At 36.9% G+C, this 22597-nt stretch overlaps 1 protein-coding gene and 1 long non-coding RNA gene across 2 annotated transcripts in view; one reads left to right on the forward strand and one right to left on the reverse strand.

Moving 5' to 3' along the window:
* The window catches only part of CEP290 (centrosomal protein 290), a 116224-nt gene that overhangs the window by 11843 nt on the left and 81784 nt on the right, over positions 1 to 22597 (reverse strand). The window contains exons 33-45 of the mRNA XM_050935966.1: positions 22395 to 22529; positions 21495 to 21761; positions 20128 to 20235; positions 18902 to 19101; positions 16686 to 16899; positions 15946 to 16083; positions 15010 to 15231; positions 13592 to 13705; positions 11055 to 11200; positions 8365 to 8520; positions 7694 to 7817; positions 2554 to 2688; positions 1379 to 1465 (exon numbers count right to left, since the gene is read on the reverse strand). Coding sequence (XP_050791923.1) covers positions 1379 to 1465; positions 2554 to 2688; positions 7694 to 7817; positions 8365 to 8520; positions 11055 to 11200; positions 13592 to 13705; positions 15010 to 15231; positions 15946 to 16083; positions 16686 to 16899; positions 18902 to 19101; positions 20128 to 20235; positions 21495 to 21761; positions 22395 to 22529 — 2046 coding nt within the window. The remainder of the gene's footprint in view (positions 1 to 1378; positions 1466 to 2553; positions 2689 to 7693; positions 7818 to 8364; positions 8521 to 11054; positions 11201 to 13591; positions 13706 to 15009; positions 15232 to 15945; positions 16084 to 16685; positions 16900 to 18901; positions 19102 to 20127; positions 20236 to 21494; positions 21762 to 22394; positions 22530 to 22597) is intronic.
* Positions 48 to 22469, forward strand: LOC127042740 (uncharacterized). The gene is made up of 4 exons (XR_007772041.1): positions 48 to 230; positions 16017 to 16107; positions 16483 to 16528; positions 22414 to 22469. It is a non-coding gene; the product is annotated as an uncharacterized LOC127042740 (long non-coding RNA).

Consider the following 22597-nt stretch of genomic DNA (forward strand, 5'->3'; position numbering starts at 1 on the left):
TAAATGCTTGAAATTCTAAGTGAGATATCAAATATGTCTGAAGCCTTTTTTTTTTAAATTGCTTTGTTGTAAACACACAAAATAAGGTAACCATAGTTTGGGATTATAGTTTTGAATCTGAAATTTGTTACCTGCAGGTGGAGGACACAAAGGAAGTCTATGCACAACAAATTGCAAGATTGGGGGTCCACATTTTTGTGTTAACAAAAGAACTGAGGTTTATTCATTTGGTATGTAAATACACTGTGCTATGAAAATTCTGCATTTGTACATACATATTAGCATAGTTCCACTGTGCTAATTCCTTTAGAATGCACCATTGGGCCAAGCAAGTATGAAGTACTGCATTTCAGTGGATTATCTCCTCCCCTTCCTACTTCATTAATACGGGTGGGGGGGAAGGGGGAGGGAAGAAAAAAAGGCTTTACACATAGTAAACTCCAATGTACACTCACTTCAGTAAATTAAGAGAATTTCACAGCTACTTTCCTCTTATCCAGTAAAGGAGGAGGCAGACCTTGTTGCTTCTGAAGTAAAGTGAAGAAACAGTGGCATAGTGTGGGAGGTCAAAGGAATGTGGGGAATCCTGTTATGGCTCCCTGCAGCACAATGCTAACTCCTCTTTACTTCTTGGGAAGCCCAGGGAACAAAAATTGTGGAGGCAGTACGCTTTGTTCCTTGTACAGTGTAAGAGCCACAAGTGCGGCTCTTACAGTGTTTGCATCTAAGTATCACACTTGTTAGTAACGGAGGAGTGCTGTTTCTGCTGCAGTATTTGTTTTCTAGTCTTCTGAGGCATGAAGAAGGGTGTACTTCACACCTTTATACTTGCAGTGTACTTGTACTAGTGTACTGGTGAGAAGAGAATTGAAAACTACATCAATCAATAAGATAGGCTTGAGGCAAACTGAAGCTCCATTTATATAATCCTCTTGTATATTAAAAAATAAAATATTTCTCTAGCAACAGGTTCCCCTGTTTAATATCCTACTCCCATTTGGTTAGCTCTATCAAAAGATTTTCAAATACATTACTAAATATCATTTTGCATACACTTATGGCTATATTCTCATATTGGTGAAGAGATATTTTTGCAGGTAACTGTTGTTAATCCAGATGGCAGACTAAGGTCTTGAGCCTGCAAAGATTTAAGTATGTGAGAAACTTTACTAGCAGTAATAGACAATTGACTAGTATCTTGGATCTTTAATTAAAGTACCAAGATAATAAAATAAAGAGAGGTAACTAAGTGTAAAAACTAATATTTCCCATCTTCTTTTGCTTGATGATAAACATTTCAGTTGTAATTAAACCTTACTAGTAATTTTCTGTATTTCAATCATTTAATTATTCTGAAAAACACAGTGGCATTACTCACCCCTCTAACACTGCCTAGCTTGCGCTCGATTTCTGCTTTCTCTCTTTTGAGAAGCTCACACATTTCTTTCAAGTCACCTACTTGGTTCTAAAGAATACAGATAATAATAATTTTATTTAGGTTTTACTCAATTAACAGGTGAATTTAAACTTTTATTTTTTAAATTACAAATTTTCCAGCTTCAGTTTACTTTGAAAAACATGAAACAAAACCAAAAAATAATTTCCCCCTTGCCATATAATTCATCACTTGCTACCAACCACACAGTTTACAAAAGCCATCCCCTCTAAGTTTTCCCCCATATTTTTTTCTTTAATAGAAACATTAAAGAATGTTGGTACACTGCTGGTCTTACATATTAAGTCCATTATAAAGATATATAAAAAAACAAACAAAAAAATTATTAGAGATTATGTGAGAGTTTTGTATATTTTCTCATCATCTAGATTCTTAGGGTACAGCACAATCTAGCTTCAACTAATATGTTATAACATAGGAATAATTTAAAAAAACAAAAACTACCTTTTCTGATTTTTTTCCAAATTTCTCAGGAAAACTTTACCCTAGTAGGAGAGACATCAATCTGAAATTGGATTGGCTTTTTTGGGCGACGGAGGGATATGGGGGGCAGAAGTTGGGAAAGGGCCAGTTTGAAAATAGGGACTGTAATGGGAAGCTGGCTTCAACTACACTATGGAACCGCGACTATCCTACTCCATAAATTTATACCATAAAGGGACAAATTTATAAGGGACCTCTTACCCAGGCATACTTAATTATTATTATTTTTTAATTTGCAAACATTTATGTATGATAAATTGCAGGTACATATTTAGGTCCCTACAGTGGGCAGGACTCTGTGCATATGCACAACTCTGTTGTCTTTACAGTGCCTCTCGGAGGGTGTAGGGTTCCACTCTTATGGTACTCATTGCAGGACGGGGGCTTTAGACCCCTAAGCTGTAAGTAGATGTATTTACTTGAAAGACTAGGCCTTACAAGTGGCTTGTGAAATCTGCCCCCAGTGTATTTGGTTTTCAATATATTTACATCAAATGTATATAGTATGTATGGAATACATACTAGCACAACAGAGTTCACAGAAGTTTTTTTTTAAATGTACATTTACATTCTCAATGAGCCTTTAAAATGTGTTGTATGCTAAAAAAAAATACCTTTAATCTTGGCAGATCTTTATTAGCCTGCTCTAGCTGGAATCTTAGTTCAACATTTTGAGATGATAACCTCAAATTTTCTTTCTGAAGCTCCTGTTGTCTTTGACATTGATCATCTGATCCTATTCCTGACGTCTTAAGAAAGGGAAGGAGCAGAATAAAATATTATTAAATGTTGAGGTATTAATCCTTACATTAGTTACACTGGATAATGATCAATAATCTGGGCAATAAAGATACAATCTTGTTACATTCCATATTGAAATACTGAGACTAAAAGAAGTGTTCATATAGCAAGATACCTTCTTACAGAGTTCACCCATCAGTGGGTTTTTTTTACCACATTAAAGTTAATAAAGCAGATAGAGAAAGCTAATGTAGACCTTCGACTCAACTTCTTCCTTTAATTCCTTTATGAACATTTTTAAAAATTGCTTAAATTAAGTGAAGTGAAGGTATAAAACAGTCTGGACTTCTGTTTGGCAAAAATAAACACTGTAGTTTGAAATCTCAAAATCTAGAAAAAAATTACAGTGTTCTAAACAGGAAGACTCTACTTGTGAATAGCATCTATTTTAGAGTCACCTTCTGATACATTCACTCACATTGATAGCACTTCACACTATAATCACTCCCCCACTGAAGTCAGATCATTCAGACAAAAGTGTATCTCAACAGGAAAAGGATATCTGAATCTGGTCCCTAGTAATACTTAGCTCTTATACCTCACCTTTCGTCTCTAGATCTTCAGAAAGGAGGCAAGCATTATCATCTGTATTTTTACAAAGGGGAAACAGATACAGAGGTGAAGTGATTTGCCCAAAGTCAACCACAGCATCAATGGCAGAGCCAGGAATAGAAGACAGGCCCTTTGAGTACCAGTCCACCGCTGTGACTATGCGACCGTACTGTAACTATCCATCTAGGTATTTTGTACCAAATTCATTACCATCAAATCTGAGCACCGAGTAAGATGAATAAATTAGAATGCAAGAATTAATAAAAGATGTGTGTAATTATTTCTACTATACTTTTACAGAGACTCAGCTTTGAAATAGCTATAAATTGTCACTAGCCAAGAGGCTTCAACTGTTAGTATAATTTATGCAAAGTTAGTCTCAGAAGAAAAAGAAAAATCCCAAGAACCTTTTCTCTTTTTCAACAAGATCAAACTGCTTGGATTAAAAAAAAAAAATCTAAACAAGGAAATAAAAAACTCCACATTGGGCCCAATTCTGCAAATATGTGCAAGGGACTTAGTCTCATAGGATTACACCATGAGTAGAGATAAGGCAGTAAAAACTAAGAATGGTCTCCCTTGAAATAAATATAAAATAAAAATAGAAACCTGCAAAGATAAAATTAAGAAGCTCTGATAATTCCACAAATAATTAGAATTAATGAACTAAGTATCACCAATAAAAACATGGGGGAATAAAGTAACTGCCCCACTAGTAAAATATATTCTCTCTAATAAGTATAAATGATATTGTCACAGCACAGACTGCTAAAGAAGCACACAACAGGAAGATAATAAAAAAACTAAATGCGTATCAGGAAACAAACTATCATACAATAAATATTTTAGTCTATATCATTTATACATATAAACAACATAGCTAATAGGGAAGCGAAGGATTTAAGGACTGCTATAGTGCCAAACCTGGGGCATTTCACAAAGTCCTGGGGTTGGTTCAGTCCCCTCTGTATCGGTTTGGTGATTTCCATATGTATCTTCTTCAGTGTGTTTATCCACTCCACTATTCATTTTTATATTTTCTGGCTTATAATCATTAGGTTGATTAGAAGGCTCCCCTGAATCAGACTGATTGCTGCTTATTCTATCAGCACAAGATTCTGCTCTACTTCCTTCATTGCTATTAGTTGATTGCTTGCATACTTTTTGCTTCCCTTTTTTCTTTCCATCATGTTCTTTATTAAATTCACTCTCTCCAGGTCCTGTTACATTTTCTCGTTCATCACGGATACCCTTTTCATCAGCTTCAGTTTTCAGAGAGAGTCTCCTTTTGCCTTTTGACCCTACCCTAGAATTATTTGAATTCTCATGTTTTTCACAATCTTCAATTTCCTGTTCTGGAGTTAATTCAGTAATTGCATCTCCAGCAGCCTGATGGCATTCATCAGTAATGTTTGCACCCTCATCTATTCCACTGCCATTTGTAATACTAAGAGTGGGTTGGTGTTTTACTTTGCCCTTATTTGAAGCAATTTTTTTCCACGGATATTTCAAATGCTTGTGTTTACTGACATTGTTAGCAAAAGAGGAATTAGTCAATGCAGGTGTGTCACATGCAGCACTCTGGAGCAGAAGAAAGGTGTAATGAAGCATGAAAAGAAAAGAAGTAGATAGTAAAAGAAATAAGACAGCATACCTATATATAATATCATGTCCACTTGTGGTAGATTTATTAAGAACCAGATAATATGACATTAGGAATACAGAGAACCCTGCGTGCAAGAGACTATGTAGCCAAAACCAAGCTCATTATCTCCCCAGTTTTCCATTGCTGTGGACAACACAGCATCCTCCCAGTCTCTCAATCTCACAAAGCTGGGTAATCGTTGACTACTTGTCTTCTCCCTACGCATTTAGGGTGTTAACAATAGTGCTGTTTCTATCTGCTGAACATTTAAAAGAGCTGGAGGTTCTTCTCTATTCTACAGGCTAAAAATACTCTTGTTCATGCCACAGTCAGTGTGTCACAGACATGCCCAAGCATGTGCTGTTAGGTACATTACATCTGTGTTTGACCATTTTCTTGATATTACACAGAAGAGGGTCTTGTGTGGTCTCTGCTGAAAACAAAGAACTACCCGATTGTCATGTTTATTACAAGATGTTTGTATGGGAAACAATTTTAGAGTGATGTAACCTGTAGGATATTGTGTTCCAAATCTGTTCTGAGTGAAACCTACCACCTGAGGAGGGGGATTCTGACAGCAGACTCAAGCAATATAAGAAAAATGAACATTCCTGGAGACAGCCTATAGTTACTGTCTGAACTAGATGCAGGCTGGAGATTTACAAAGACAAACAAACCTCATGAGAGTTCTGAGAAGAGCGGGCCATCTTGGTTAAGAGACAATAGCCTACTGTAAAAGAGCAGGAGAAATGGCCCTAGTGGTATCCTTTATAGGAGAAGACTGACAGTGGGAAGGAGAGGTCTTATGAACGGTGAATCCCAGCTTTATGGGCTGGATAAGCACTGAAAGACAGATCATTGGATGAGAAATATCTTATTAGACAGGAATAGTCTAATTGTTAATAAGTATAGACTGTAGATTCTGTTTTATGTTTTTTCTTTTACCTGTAGGGAGGGTTACTCACCTTGTGCAGTAACTGGAATTCTTCAAGACATGTCTGTAGGGGTGCTCCTCGTCAGAGTGCTCCCAACAGAGGGAGGGCTGCAGCCACTCCACCCTTTATGCCCTCACAAGGAAGTACAGGGCACATTTACAGCCTTGACAGACATTGCTATTAAAAAAAAAAATCTGATCTTGTGCATGAGGTGCATGCACACCTACAGTGGGATTCACACTGATACACAATCAACGAAGAATCATTTATTTCCTACAGTCACACCCAGCTTTGTACCTTCTTCCATGCTGTGCCCTACTCTGTCCTCCATCTTATTGTGCTGGTTCCCCATTCTATTCAAAAGCAAATCCCTCCTAAACAAGCACCAAACACTAGCCAATGCTAGGCAATAAATAATGAAAGCGGGGGGAGGGGGGAGGTTAGGAGATACCTTCCTCTAGGTCTCCTAGTGTGTCTTGCCTTATATGTCTTTTAGACTGTAAAACCTTTGAGGTAGGGAGTACAGTAACTCCTCGCTTAACGTTGTATTTATGTTCCTGAAAAATGTGACTTTAAGCAAAACTATGTTAAACTAATCCAATTTCCCAATAAGAATTAATGTACATGGAGGCGGGAAAGAGAGACACATTAGGTTCCAGGGAAATTTTTTTCACTAGACAAAAGACTATACACACACACACACAGAGTATAAGTTTTAAACAAACAATTTAATACTGTACACAGCAATGATGCTTGTGAAGCTTGGTTGAGGTGATGAAGTAAGAGGGTGGGATATTTCCCAGGGAATGCCTTACTGCTAAATCTAGCACTCGGCTAAGCCCTCAAGGGTTAAAACATCATTGTTAACATAGCCTCACACTCTACAAGGTAGCACAAACAGGGGGAGGGGACACAGCATGGCAGACAGAGATACACACCCTGTGTGTGTGAGAGAGTGCGCATTGCCCCTTTAAGTATGCTGACCCCACTCTAAGTACATTGCCTGTTTAAGTAGATCAGCAAGTTGAGACAGCAGCTACTGCCAGAAAGCTCCCTCTGTCCTGAGTCCTGTCGTGTGTGTCCCCTGCTCTATGGAGATGGGGTAAGCGGGAGGCAGGAGCAGGGGGGAGGAGGACACCCTGACATTATCCCCCTTCTTCCCTCTCTCACCCGCGCACAGCAAGCAGGAGGCTCCGGGGAGCAGCTCCAAGGCAGAGGGCAGGAGCAGCACATGGCAGTGGGGGGAGGGACAGCTGAACTGCTAGCAATTGATAGCCTGCTGGGCGGCTGCTGCATAGGGAACTTAGGGGAGCGGGGAGCTGATGGGGGGCTGCTGGACCACCCTGGTTCCAAGCCCCCACCAACTAGCTGCAACAGGCTGCTCTTCCTGCAAGCAGTGGACAAAGCAGGCAGCACCTAAACAACGTTATAAGGGAGCATTGCGCAACTTTAAACGAGCATGTTCTCTAATTGATCAGCAATGAAACAACATTAACCAGGATGACTTTAAGTGAGGAGTTACTGTATCTGTCCTCTGTGCTTATAGCACTAAGCACCTCTTTCTTCCTTTTAACCCCATAATGTTTATGAAAAACAGTAATACATTTTAGTTCTTAGAATTAAAAAAAATGCTAAACTTTATTGCCATAAGGTTAATAAAGGAGAAAAAATTTCATTTTTTCAGCTGCTGTATTGGATGATTGCAACCTGAAACAATATAGACCAAATGCTACAGAATAATAGCTGGATGATAAATATGTCTTTGAGTAGGAGAGGCATTCAATTTTCAGTTTGGGTAATAACATAAAGGTGTTTGCTTACTGAAGGTCTTGAAAATGTGTCTCTTGAAAACTGTCTCTCCAAAGCATGAAGCTTTTCCTGCAAATATCGATTTTTTAAATGTACCTCTTCTACCACAGAATCTCGAGAGAGAGCTTGTTGTGTTCTATATCAAAAATAAACACATGAATGTTTGTTATTAATACAGGAAAGCATCCTTTAAATGTAAATCAAGTATGGACTGCTGGTTTCCTAGATTGAAGATTTTTAGTATGGACTGCTGGTTTCCTAGATTGAAGATTTTTAATATTTTTTGTTAGATAAATGTAGCTATACTAAATCAATTTTATTTATATAAACTGAATGAAATAAACCCCAGGATCCAGGAACTCTGAATTTGGCATAGTATTCGGACTTAAGAAATCCTAAGAGTCTATTTTCTCTTGATGTTTATATGAAATTTCTGTTACCAATAATGGTGCATTATGCATACACACTGAAAAGATAACATGTTTCCAAAACCTGAGAGAAAAAAAACTAGAGCTAAGGTGTTATAGTTGAACTAATGACTCAACTGTGTTTTCACTTTTATGCACAGGGACCCAGCTTCTATTTATGTGAATTAATTCCTTGAACAATAAACCCAAAATGTATTTAAGGGGAAAAATTGTAAGCTTTCCAAATGGAGTCTCTGCTTTTGGAACAACTCTTACCTCATATGAGCAATTTCATTTTCTAAGTCTATATTCTGTTTTCTTAGTTCTTCCAGCTCTTTCTCTGACTCTGACGTCCGCACTCCCACAACATGGTCAACAGTAATACCGCTGGTCTTGAGTTTCTTTTGTAAAGCAATTTTCTCTTTATCAGCTCTGCAACATTCAATTTGTTTTTACTAAAATTTTGGTACATTTGTTTACCAATCTGCTTCATCTAAAAGTGAACAGCATTTCATCCTAATGACTCTAGACCTGCAATCCAATTGCTCAATGAACTTTTCTTGATTCATATTAATTACTTAATAAATAGACATTTTTCTAGTTTCTCATAAAAGATTTTTTTCTGGTTTCTCATAAAAGAATACTGAGTGACTACTGTACATTTCACAAATCACTTGCAGGTTTTGCTTAAGCATTCATTGATATTTTACATTTATGTACATCTTTACAGAAAAGGAAAGCCCAAGCAAAGCACAGCTAGTGAAGGGAACTTACAAATATATATAATTCTTGTTATTCTTTTGTTCCTTTTCATCTCTTGAATTCTAGGTCAGTGAAAATTTTGCTATGACTACATTGAAAACATTGTTAAATGAAATAAACATCTTTTCTTGAGTTTTGCTGAAAAAGTCTTGGTCATCACAATGCTGGAGGTGTCAACACTGCAGACTAATACAGCTGCTAATTCTAGTAGTCTGATGAAACTAAACGGTGGTAAGAAAAGTTTGTCCTCACCTGCAGCTGGTGCTTCTTTGACTGTGATAAAAACAAATTATTAATAGGGCTGCCGATTAATCACAGTTAACTTATGCGATTAACTCAAAAACATTAGTCGTGATTAAAAAAATTAATAGCTATTAATTGCAGTTTTAATTAAACAGTAGAATACCAACTGAAATTTATTAAATATCTTGGATGTTTTTCTACATTTTCATATATTGTATTGTGTTGTAATTGAAATCAAAGTGCATATTATTTTTATTACAAATATTTTCACTGTAAAAATAATAAATAGTATTTTTCAATTCACCTCATACAAGTACTGTAATGCTATCTCTTTGTCGTGGAAGTTCAACTTAAAAATGTAGATTTTTTTTGTTACATAACTGCACTCAAAAACAAAACAATGTAAAACTTCAGAGCCTACAAGTCCACTCAGTCCTGCTTCTTGTTCAGTCACTCGCTAAGACATACATTTTGTTTGCATTTATAGGAGATAATGCTGCCCTCTTCTTATTTACAATGTAACCATAAAGTGAGAACAGGCATTTGCATGGAACTTTTGTAGCCAGCATTGCAAGGTATTTATGTGCCAGCTATGCTAACATTTGTGTGCCCCTTCACACTTTGGCCCCCATTCCAGAGGACATGCTTCTACGTCAATGATGCTCGTTAAAAAAATGTGTTAATTAAATTTGTGACTGAACTCCTTGGGGGAGAATTGTATGTCCCCTGCTCTGTTTTACCCACATTCTGCCATATATTTCATGTTATAGCAGTCTCAGATAATGACCCAGCACATATCGTTCATTTTAACAACACTTTCACTGCAGATTTCACAAAACGCGAAGAAGGTAACAATGTGAGATTTCTAAAGATAGCTACAGCACTTGACCCAAGGTTTAAGAATCTGATGTGCATTCCAAAATCTGAGAGGGACGAGGTGTGGGGCATGCTTTCAGAAGTCTTAAAAGAGCAGCACTCCAATGCGGAAACTACAGAACTCAAACCACCAAAAAAGAAAATCAACCTTCTGCTGGTGGCATCTGACTCAGATAATGAAAATGAACATGTATTGGTCTGCACTGCTTTGGACTCTTATCAAGCAGAACCAGTCATCAGCATGTACACATGACCCCTGGAATGGTGGTTGAAGCATGAAGGGATGTATGAATCTTTAGTGCATCTGCCATATAAAAATATTGTGACACCAGTTACAACAGTGCCATGAGAATATCTGTTTTCACTTTCAAGTGACACTGTGAACAAGAAGCAGGCAGCATTATCTCCTGCAAATGTAAACAAACTTTTTTGTCTGAGCAATGACTGAACAAGAAGTAGGAATGAGTGGACTTGCAGGCGCTAAAATTTGACATTGTTTTATTTTTGAATGCATTTTTTTTACATAGTTCTACATTTGTAAGTTCAACTTTCATGATAAAGACATTGCACTACAGTACTTGTATTAGGTGAACTGAAAAACACTTTTTTTTTTTACCATGCAAATACTTGTAATCAAAATAAATATAAAGTGAGCACTGTACACATTGTATTCCATGTTGTACTTGAAATCAATATATTTGAAAATGCAGAAAACATTAAAAAAATTAAATAAATGTTATTCTATATTGTTTAACAGTGCTATTAATCGCGATTAATTTTTTTTAATCGCTTGACAGCCCTAATTATTAATAGAGAACTTAGAAACAGTCTTTGAGCAAAACTAATTTAATTAGTAAAATACCTTCAGCTCCTACAGAAAACAGGATACTAGAATATCTAGAAACATAAAGGCAGCTTGCTGCTTAAAAATAAGTTGTACCCTGTAGTCTCAACTTAAATCTAAATTATAAGCATCTATTTTGTTAATATAACAAAACTGTTACAATATTTTTGTAACCAAGAAACCAAGTTTCCTTTATTTTATTCCATCAGTTTAGAAATATGTCTAATTAAAATCAACTCACTTGGAATAAAGTTCCTTTAATGTATTGAACTGTTTTGTTAAAGTGTCCATTTCTTTCTCCTTTTCTTTTAGTTTGTTTCGCATCCCTTCCATTCTCGCTTGCCATTTTTTACCCTCTTCCCACCTAGCTATTTCTTCCCTAGAGCTCTGTAAAACATTAAAAAACAAAGTAACATTTCCTTTTGTTCTAGTTTAACACCACAGAACAAGAAACAAGTCAGCCTAGCACTATTTGATTAAAAGTTCCCATTTCAAAATTTTAAACAAAAATAGATGTTTAAATATAGCAATTATTACTAGGTGATTGGTGCATATACTGGGTGTTATGAAATCCGATGCACAACCTGCTACATCTGAATGCTATCAGAGAATCATTCTGTAAAATTAAACATTCACTTTACAAAAAAGGACTGAAACATTTTTATGAAATCCAATGTTAGGGATGCTTTCACAAGATATTCTCCCACTTTGAAACAAGTTAACGGAAGATAGGAGAAAATATCATGATGCTATTCTGTGCTAATTATAATATCTACAGCAGACCCCTCTTTCCTCTTCCAATTCACCAAGAACTCAGATGCCCCTGCAGTATCGTAGTTGCTGGTCCAATGGTGATTTTAAATTCCCTTTCTATCACAGAAAAATGAATTTCTACTTAATAGTCCCAATTCAGTTTTTATAACATAAAACAAGGTAAGACTTTATGACAAATGGCTATTGAAAAAGCTAAGCTAATGTTATTTTTACAGGTGGCAATGAAGTTTTTTTGTCCTAGAGTCCCTCGCCTCCCTTAGTTGATCCTCTCTCCTTCCTTTTCCACATTTAAACTTCTACTATTACCTACAAAAACGAATTGAGATCTGATTCAGAGGAAAATGTGGGGGGGAGGGGAGGTGGAGAGAAGATTATTTTTCCTAGCATTTAACAGGATTTAGTATTTGATCTGGGTCATGAGATTCCAGCTGTGCAACGTTGAGAATTGGTGGATAGCTGTCCTAGCACAAAAAAGATCAAAGTGATTACCTGGAGCATGTCTTTTGAAAATCAGTGAACTGGATTCAGTAAATCAAATTTCATAATGAGAAACAAAATCCTGAAACCTTAACTGTGGGAGTGTGAGTCCTTAATAAAAACATGGTTATTTAACAACTGAAGCAGTGCTCCCTTAAGATAAAGCCCTTGCCTCCTGCAAAATTCAAAGTTATGACCAATCCTGCAGAAACATGTGCATATGTCATTGCAGAATTGGGCACTAAGAAAGTCATGTTGAATAATATCAAATAGCACAAAATGTCTTGAAAAGTTAGGTGTAATTTGCATTAATTTGGATCAACCACTTCAATTGCTTGTTGGAAATGTATTCTTTCACTGATTAATAATGCTCTCACTACAAACCTGTATAAGTAATTTCAAGAACTAAAAACATTCTTTACCATGAGGCTGGCAAAAGAGAAATAACTGTAAGAACTCAAAGTGGTTTTATACCCAAGATTCAGTCTGCAGAACCAATACCTAACATGCATAAGTATCAGCTTTGCATAGGCACACCCTTACTCCTGAAGAAACTCCCACTGAAGTCAATGGGCCACCACATGGATACAAGGAGCTATATACAGACAGCCTCACTGAATTCAATGGGATTCCATTTGAGAGTAGAGATCTACCTGCACGGACTTAGTTGCAGGACCAGGGTCTAAGTGTATTTGTTATTTTTAATTCCATACATACATATGTAGAACATTTACAAATACATTAATGCTATGGAAACTAAAATAAAACAAATTATATGTATACACACACACAAATACACACACACTCACCCCTCCATAGTACAAGACAAAAATACATCTCAAACACTAGCAATTTATGTACAATGCTTCAAACTTCTCTAATGGGAATTGTAAGCTCTTGCTTAAAATCATCTTGAATGTATAAAATGCCACTGAATGCAGTTTGAGAACAAAACATGTATTTTGCTCCAGTCTGCTTTACTAGGTACCAAAACAAGACACTTAATCTGCTACCATAACAGCAGAAAAAAAAACCAACAGACTGAATAAATACATCCTTCGCCAGTCAGAATCGATCAGCTGCAGAGATATCCATTACGAAATGTATCTTTTTGAAGGGACACCATCCATCCATCCATTTAAAAAAAAAATCACATTTTTGTCTCAAAATGTTTTTAAACTGCCGTAGTTACAAGAAACACCATAGGTTGCTACCACTGAAAGAAATTATGTTTTTGAGTTTCTTTACTTTATGAATTTGACAATATTTTATACGTAGTCAGTCACTGTTATCTTGTACATTTGAGTCAGCTTCCTAAATGTTTTGTACAGATTTTATATTCAGCAAGCAGGGAAGGGAAAATATTAGTAAAATACAAAATAACATCAGAAAAATTGGTAAGGGGAATCAGGAGCAGGTGGAATTTCTGAAGCCACTTCTGATTTGTTGTTTTTCTTAAAGTGGGTAGATGTCAAGTTGATGGTGTCCCTTTCAATACCACAAATTAAATGATGCCTTGTTACATACCTTGTCTTCTTTTACACTTCTCTTTTCTACTTCCTCACTCTTTTCAACTTCACTTTCAAGCTTTTTAATTTTTTTCTGAAGTTCATCGATGAATTTTTGTTCATCAGCTTTGCTCTGAAAAATTATGATTATCTTTAAAGCTTAATGATCACCATTTTAGATACTTTCCTACTTTTTCCCCACTGGGATGAATACAGAAACTAAATATTGACTGATTTATTCATTTCAATGGAAGTGCTTTGAACAAATATTACAATTTAGGTTATAATGTGTCTCTTTAAAGATTGCAACTACTATTTAAGTGTTAGATTGTTACTTTATATTCGGTCATGAGTAATGGACTCAAAAAGGATATTTACACTATTGCTGTTTTAAACTTAGTAAGGGTTAGGTATTAAATTGCTGTAAATTACTATGACTCTTTCGAATCAGATGAGTTCACGCAACTTGGTTTAAAGGACATATACCTGGGAATTTAATAGTATGTGAAATCTCTATTTGCAGATTTAGAAATGAAAAAAGAATGAATACATAGACAGAAAAAACACTGTTACTTAGAAATGTTAATCTACAGAGCACGGACAATATACAGAGAGTTTTAAAACATTTTAAGATCACGTTCATTCGGCAAAAATAAACTAGTACCAGTTCTTCCTGCTTAAATGTCTGAGAGGAATCCAACTGGAGACTGTTGGGAACTGCATTACCAGTAGCATAGAATGATCTACTACATATAGATTGTATTGAGAAGAGGAGGATAGAAGAGAGTAAATAAAATGGCAGCTCCTAGAAAAACAGTATGTCCATGGAGGGAATATGTAATTGAAGTGGTGGATTGACCAGGACACATACAAAAACGAAACAAAGGGACGTATTTAAAGCGGACTGCAACTTTGTTAATTTTTAATTATCTGTAACCCTCTCATAAAACCACAAAGCATTTGCTTGTGTCTATTATGGTATTAAATGATCTCATTGCCATATAACTAATATCTAGGGCTGGACCTTTTCAGCCTATACACCTAGGTTTCAGCTCACCTTTGAATCTTCTTGACCTCCTAATGTGAGAAGAAAGAAGAGTCCCCTCAGTTTGCAATAATTTAAATCTCCCCTTCTTCTTACAAGCTGTGAGTTCTACAAGCCATCTCCTGGGTCCTTCATTCATCTTTACCTCAGGGAACTAGTCTCTTTCGGCATCTTACTCACATTTGACATCTGCAGCAAAGGATGCCAGCGAATGGCTTGGTGGCACACCCACTACGCTGTCTGGTGTCTGCTGCCTCCAGTCTCTAAATTCTCCTCAACATGTATTGGTCCCTCTGCTTGATAATCATAATCAGTCTTCCAAAAACAGTACATCCATTACATAATATTTGATTGAATCTCTAGATTTTTACACTAATAAAAACTAAGCTCACCTGAATGCTGTTTGTTAGTCTTTTTATCCGCTTTTTCAGTTCTTCGTTTTCATTTTCCATTTCTTCTTTTTCTCTTAGCCCTTTAGTAATGGCTTTTTGCTTTTTTTGAAGTTCTTGGTTTAAATCATCCATCTCATCTAACAAAGAGCGCTCTCTAGTTTTACTTACTTTAAGGGCATCTTTGAATTTTGTAAGTTGCTCATTTAATTCCTCTATATGAGTCTATAAAAATAAATTTTAAAAAAGTGTTAGTCAAGGTTGCCACCTAACTAAAACATATTGAGGTTAAGGAGGTATATTTCCTGGATTCCACAGACATTTCTCAAATCAGTTATTTCATATATTGTCAACTATATTTAAGTAATCTGTAAAGTAAAATATGTTAAAATAATCACTTAGAAGATCATTTGTAAATTCCTACAAATCTATTGATATGTTAATGTTGCAAAAAGTCAGTTTGAAAAACATTTTTAAGTTTAAATTTAAATAAGTAAAATAAACAACCAAAATAATCAACTTTTGGGGTGTTTTTTTCTTAAATGGCAAAACCAAATTTATTTTCTGTGTTAAAGAAAAAGCTGCCTTAGGTTGAACCTTTATATACCAAGTTTAAGCCTGGTGTAAGCGTTCTTATGTGTAAGTTCTAAAATTCTGAAGAAAAAATGTAGGCTAACTACCAGTACTGCACGTACTTACACATTTTGTTTGATTATTTGTTTTAATATTTAAAAACAAATGTACACAATAGGCCCAACCCAACTCCCAATAAAGTCAATAGAAAGACTGTCATTGACTTCACTGGGAGTTGTATCAAACCTTATAACAGTACAACAACCATTATTATAATACTCAAAATGAAATTATAAACATTGTGTTCTCTTTTCAAATAAGAATACAACGTAGAACACAGTATAAAGGAGGTTAATTAGTGCTTACCGTGAGCTCCTTTGTTTGTTTGTCAACAATCTGCTGAACATTCATGTATGCCTCTTTTTGTGATGCTACAGAAATAATCTGCTGTTCGGCATTAGCAGTCATTTCTGCTCGGAGCTCCAGAAGTGCTTTACTCAAAGCCTGAAAATATCAACGAATTCGTTTGTAAGTAAGCAAGTTGCTGAAAACGAATGTTAAAAAATTGCTAAAGGGAATTAAATTGTACTACCTTATATGTTAAATTACCCATATGTATCCCATACTAACAGCACAATTCATATAATATTTTGGCCTGTTTCCATACGATTTACAATGATGAGCCAGATTCACTGGTATGCTCTGACTGCTTTGCAATACTCTAGCAACACAAAATCACAAAAAATGCAGCTTAGTTGGCCATTTAAACTAAGTTAATGGCTGTTGTGCATCACCAGAGTAGCATAAAGCAGCTGAACTATATCGGTGAATCTGGCTCCACAAGTTATAGAGAAGTTAAATTCTACATCTAATTTCATTAATTTTCTGGTCCTTTTTCTACAGCAGGCTATACAGCTCTAATGAATCTCCACAGAAGGGCATCTTTCAGGTATTCTTTGTCCATCTCTTAACCTCACTAGTGGCACTTCTGAAAAAAAAGTTGTGGAAGTGTTTGCTATACATAATTTTCATAGTTATTTGGTTTTACATCAACTTCCTGTCTCCATGATAGATGCTAAATAATAAAATAATTTTAAATTACTTACTTTCTGTTGTTTCTCTTTTAAGGCTAACTGGTTCTTCAACCTTTCCACTAGGTTTTTCATTGTAGTTGTTGGCGCTCTATTATTTGCTTCTTTTTGGGCCTCTAATTCAGTTTTTACTTGCAGCAGTTCTTTCTCTATCTGCGATAACAGGTTTCTCAATTCATTTGCTTCATCTTTCAGTTTTTTCACTTCAGCTACGTGCTTTTCTTCAAGCCTAATACAACAAAGTAATAAATAGCAGTGTCAAGAAGTACTTAATTTGGTAAGATCCAGGTGGATTAGAAAAGGCTGGAAAAATATTACACATTTTTTATAATTTCAGATTAGAGAATTATTGTGGTCCCACTTCCTGAATTAATATCAAACAGTGATCAAATGCACAGCACCAGTGGGACTACTCACATAAGTAAAGCAAGAAAGACTAGGTAACAATTTCCTTTTCTTAAACATATCATATGGGCTAAATTTTCATGACTTTCATCTCTTTTGCATAGCAAGCCCAATATGTTGTTAAAAATATAAAGAAATATTTTTGACAGTTCAAAAAACTATGTTCAGAGCACCAAAATTTCAATTAAAAAGGAAGTGTTCAATAATGCAACATTTATAATTGACCATTACATATTTTAAACAACAATTTTCAAATGATAGCCTTGATGACAATCCACAAAACAAATATTTTAAAGTTATACTTGTGGCTTTATAAAATATTAGGTTAGTTTCTTCAATCAAACCTTACATTCAGCAGTCATATTAACAAATTGTTGCTAAAGCATGTACAAGAAAGCTAACAGCATATTGGGCTGCAAGGAGCACTGCCAGCCAGATCAAAGTAAGTGACTATTGCCCTCTATTCAGCACTGGTGAGGCCACTTCTGGAGTATTGCATCCAGTTTTGGGCCCTCCACTACAGAAAGAATGTGGACACATTGGAGAGAGTCCAGCAAAGGGCAACAAAAAAATTAGGGGGCTGGGGCACATGACTTATGAAAAGAGGCTGAGGGAACTGGGGTTATTTAGTCTGCAGAGAAGAAGAGTGAGGGGGGATTTGATAGCAGCCTTCAACTACCTGAAGGGGGTTTCCAAAGAGGATGGAGCTGGGCTGTTCTCAGTGGTGGCAAATGACAGAACAAGGAGCAATGCTCTCAAGTTGCAGTGGGGGAGGATAGGTTGGATATTGGGAAAAATTATTTCACTAGGAGGCTGCTGAGTCATTGGAATGGGTTACCTAGGGAGGTGGTGGAATCTCCTTCCTTAGAGGTGTTTAAGGTCCGGCTTGACAAAGCCCTGGCTGGGATGATTTAGTTGGGGATGGTCCTGCTTTGAGCAGGGGGTTGCACTAGATCAGGGGTTCTCAACCTTTTTCTTTCTGAGGTCCACCTCAACATGCTACAAAAACAACAGGGCCTGGCGGGGGAAGGGGAGAGAGCGCAGGGCCCCGGGCCAGGGTCGGGGGACCCTTGGGCATAGGCATAGTTTTACTTCTATTTTCGGCAGGCAAAGACTGGTGGGGCTCAAGCCAGCTCCACACTGCAGGGTCCAAGGAGGGAACACCACCTCCAGACTCATTCAGGAGGCCACCTAGCCTGTCTGGGCTATGGAGGGATGCAATCAAAAAATAGAACTCAAAGGGGGGGACTCAGTTCAAAAAGTTTGAAAACCACTTAGGGTGCTTGGAGGGGGTAGCTAGGGGCTGTGTGAAGTGAAGATAATAGCTCAGGATGCAGACAGGAGGCAGCTAGGGGCTGTGGGAGGGCAGGGGAGTAGCTCAGGGTGCAGGCAGGGGGTAGCTCAGGATGCTGACAGGGGGCAGCTAGGGGCTGTGTGCAGGCAGGGGGTAGTTCCGGGTGCAGGCAGGGGGTAGGTAGGGGCTGAGAGCGGGCAGGAGGGCTCCCAGTGCAGCTTCCAGCTTCAGCGGGGGGTGGGGGGCGCTGGGGCTCCCGACTTCAGCCCCCCGCTGCTCCTGGCTTAGGGAGGAGGTTTGCCAGCTTCAGCCCCGCATCGCTCCCAGCTGGGGAGAGGGGGACCACCAGCTTCATGCCCACACCACCTCTGGCTAGGGCTGGGGACTGCAGGTTTCAGCCCTGGAGCTCCGCAGACCCCTGGTTGAGAAGCGCTGGATTAGATGACCTCCTGAGGTCTCTTCCAACTCTAATCTTCTGTTATTCTAATTCAATAAATGGTTTTAATACTAAATACTAAATCTAAATACTTACTGAGCCTTGATGTTTTCAAACTCTTTGATTTTTAATAAAGTAAGTTGTTTTTGTTTCTCCAAATCACATGATGTTTTCTTTAATCTGCCTAGAAGTAGAGCGAGAGAGTTGTCCTGTTCTGCTACTGTTTGCTCCATCTCAGCCAAACGAATGAAATGTTTGTTGGTGGGAACTGATAAAGAAGGTTTTTTCATTAATTCCTATAAAAACAGAAAAATCATTCGTATTAAATATTCTACATCTTATACAGCAAAGTGCTGCAATTATTTCATTATGTTAAATTTGATTCCAAACATAACCAAGCAGCAACATTTACACTATATTCTATAACCAGTGATGTGACTCATAGCCACACTGAACATTGGTAAATGTCTCTGTATCTGAAGAGTAGTTATATAACTGGTTAAATATAGGTGGTCAGTCTTTGAGAAACAGTGTCAAAAGCTAATCTTTAATTAGGATTAGGAGTTTGTTTTATTTACTGTAGAACAGTGGTTCTCAAACTTTAGCAACCCAAGGGCCCCCAGTTTGATTTACATTTTTTCACAGACCTTCAAGCTCCCCACTCAGTCCCAGACCCCACCCCCACTCCACCCCTTCTCCCAAGGCCCCTCCCCACCTTTTCCCACCCCTGCTCCATCCCTGCCCATCCTCTTCCTCGCGTCTTTTTTCTCTTCCCCCAAGCACACTCCATCTCCACTGCTCCCCCTCCGTTCCAGCGCCTCCTGCATACTGCTGAATAGCTGTTCCCTGGCGTGCAGGAGGCGCTGGGAGGGTGAGGGAGGAGTTGATCAGTGCGGCCCGCAGATTTTCTGAAGTACCACTGAGGACGCCCAGGGGTCCACGGACCCCAGTTTCAGAAACTACTGTAGAATATTAAAAAAGGAGAGAGAAAATGGAAGACATCAGCCTCCTCAAGGGCTCTCCATAGACAAGGATATGTTGAATTATGCACTTATACACTGAAGTACCAAATGTGTTAATTGACCCTTATTTCCTCACTCATCTTTCTCAAATTCTTTCAATTTCATTTTCACACAATAATAATGTAATGACAGTCTTACTTATTTATCTTGCTGTTTATACTATCTTGAACTGAAAAACTGCTCCTCTGGTATGGAGGATTAACATAATTTTCAAAATTTACAAAAAACAAAACAACATACAAACAGATATACAACACTGAACAAAATAATCCCCCATCCCAAACAAACCAACAAACCTACCAAAGCAGTTTGTTTGAATTTATTAAGTGAATTATCAGCTTGCAAATCTAGCTTCTGATGTAGAACCCGGAGGTCTTCTTCATGTTTCTTTGAGATTTCCTCTTGCTCCTATTAACACAAAATGAACATTTTTTTTTATTTCATGTATACATGCATGATACTCCAGAAATCCATGGAACTGGTGTACTTTCCATGCTAATTACTTGACTCTTTGAAATAGAATATGAGCTAAGGAAATCCTATCACTGGCAAGCAATATAAGCACTAAGGAGTTAAAGTAATTTCATTATCCTGGCAATTTTTTCTAGGAGAGGAAAGAAAAAAAAGTAAATGCCCAAAACTACATGAATGCAATGTTAAATTAAGCCTCTCGATATGTTCAGATTAAAGTCATATATCACATTTTTCTGGAAGTGTGCAAATACCCTGAAAGAGACAATTTTCCCTTCTTTAATTCTCAAACTGCAAGACAAAGCTTGGAGTTTGTAACATTCTGTACTCACTGGTTTTGTGTATATAGGCATCAATCATAGAACACTCCTTATTCAGTCAGGCAGACCAAGAAGTATTTAATAAATTGATATGGTCATGCAGGAGTCACTGATTATGGGTCTGACTAAGGAACAAGACTCATGGAATCTCAAGAAAGGTGTTGAGCATGTTTGCCTCTCTGCCTTCCTTTTATATGGTTTTCAGTGCTATCATACTTCCCAAAGAATCAGTATTCCCGCCTTTCCTGATTGTTCTCTCTACCATTCTCTTCACCGTTTCTGGTCTTTTCCATCCTCTATTTATGCACCTCGTTTCTTCATCAAACTGGCATCTTTAACAAACTTTAAATTCATCTTGAAGAATTTTTTTTAAGTTCTTATACAGCTAATGAATAAAATGTTTTCATAACTGCAACCACAGGTCACAATCCTGTAATGAGACTTGTGCAAGAGTCTACCCATGTAAGATCGCTGCATGCATGATCTGGGCCATAATGAACCACTACAGCACAGAATTCTGTTTGATTTTTTTCAAGGAAAGTGCATAAAAAACAACCAAAATGTAGAAGTATACTACTTGTTAATTTCATGCATCTCAATCACTGCAGACTCTGCTTCCTAGTCCTGCCATATTAAAGCAATTCCAAACGAGAACTATCAGAAAATTTTTACATAAATAAATTTTTAAATACAAGAGGTTAAGAAAACCTGAACTTTGTGCAATGAGAAATTCATAATAAAGTCCTTGTTCTGCTCCTACTGAAGTCAATGGGAATTTTGCCAGGCCTCCACTGAAAGCAGGACTGGGCACAAAATTAACTCAAACTCTTAAAAAAAAACAAAAAAAAACCAAGATAACACAAAAAATGTGTATACCTCTCTAGCTTTTGCAAGGAGATGCTGATACTTCTTCAACACTTCCTCCTTTTGATTTAGTCTTGCTTGCATATTTGTAATGGTTTGGTGGGCCACTTTCAGGGCATGATGGTGTTCTGGATCATCTTCTTTTCTACCTAGCTCAGCTATTATCTTCTCTCTTTCTGCTGTTGCAGGTAATCGAAGCCTTAGTTCATTTATAACTCTGTCTCTTGATAAAACATTTTGTTCTGCTTTCCACAGTGCAGTTTCTTTCTCTTTCAGTTTCTACAACACAGGAAATTATTACTAATCTAATAGAAATATTACGTTTAAAAAAAGAAATGTGCCAGAATATGCCTAAATCAAACTACAAATCAAAAAATGGCTTTGTATTCAATTTTCCCTACTTGGGATTATTAGTCACACTACACACCAATAAAATTATAATTTGTATTTCTCTGTGCGGAATTTTCATAGCACAATGTATTTACATACCAAAATTATTAATAAAGTGTTTTTAAAGGATTAATTTTATATTTAGTGTTTGATAAGAAATCTATGTAACAGAATCTCACTTTGGTACTCTTTCTTAAAGGAATTAGTGGTGCCATTTGTTAAATTTAACATAACGTTAATTAAATAAATTAATGCTACAGAATGCTAATTAAACCTAATTAGTACTAAGAAACCTAATTTTACACAATCTCAGCACCTTGAATATAAACTGTTTCCAATTCTCTACCTGTTTGAGTTTTTTCATACCTAAAGAGCAACAGAAATTAGTTTGAATACTGTGAAAAGCTATTCAGTGGTACTCTTTTCTTATAAATGCATGCCTCATATTACACATGTGAACATATTTATTCTTGTTCTATACATATGCTTTTAATAGTTTAGGTGTAGATTCATCTAAATTACCTCTTCTAATAATTTGCAGGTTCCCTGAGTTTCTAGGATTGTTCGAATGTGCTCCCTAATTTTCCTCAAAGCTAGCTCAAGCTGCTGTGGAAGGGGCAAACTAGGATCTGGAGCCGAACCTGTAGCATCTTCAAACTGCACAGAAAAGACAGATACGAACATTATTTCTCTGACAACTCTAATCAGCACACTTATTAATTTAT

Source organism: Gopherus flavomarginatus, chromosome 1 (assembly GCF_025201925.1).
Source record: "Gopherus flavomarginatus isolate rGopFla2 chromosome 1, rGopFla2.mat.asm, whole genome shotgun sequence".
In the NCBI taxonomy this organism is placed as follows: domain Eukaryota; kingdom Metazoa; phylum Chordata; order Testudines; family Testudinidae; genus Gopherus; species Gopherus flavomarginatus.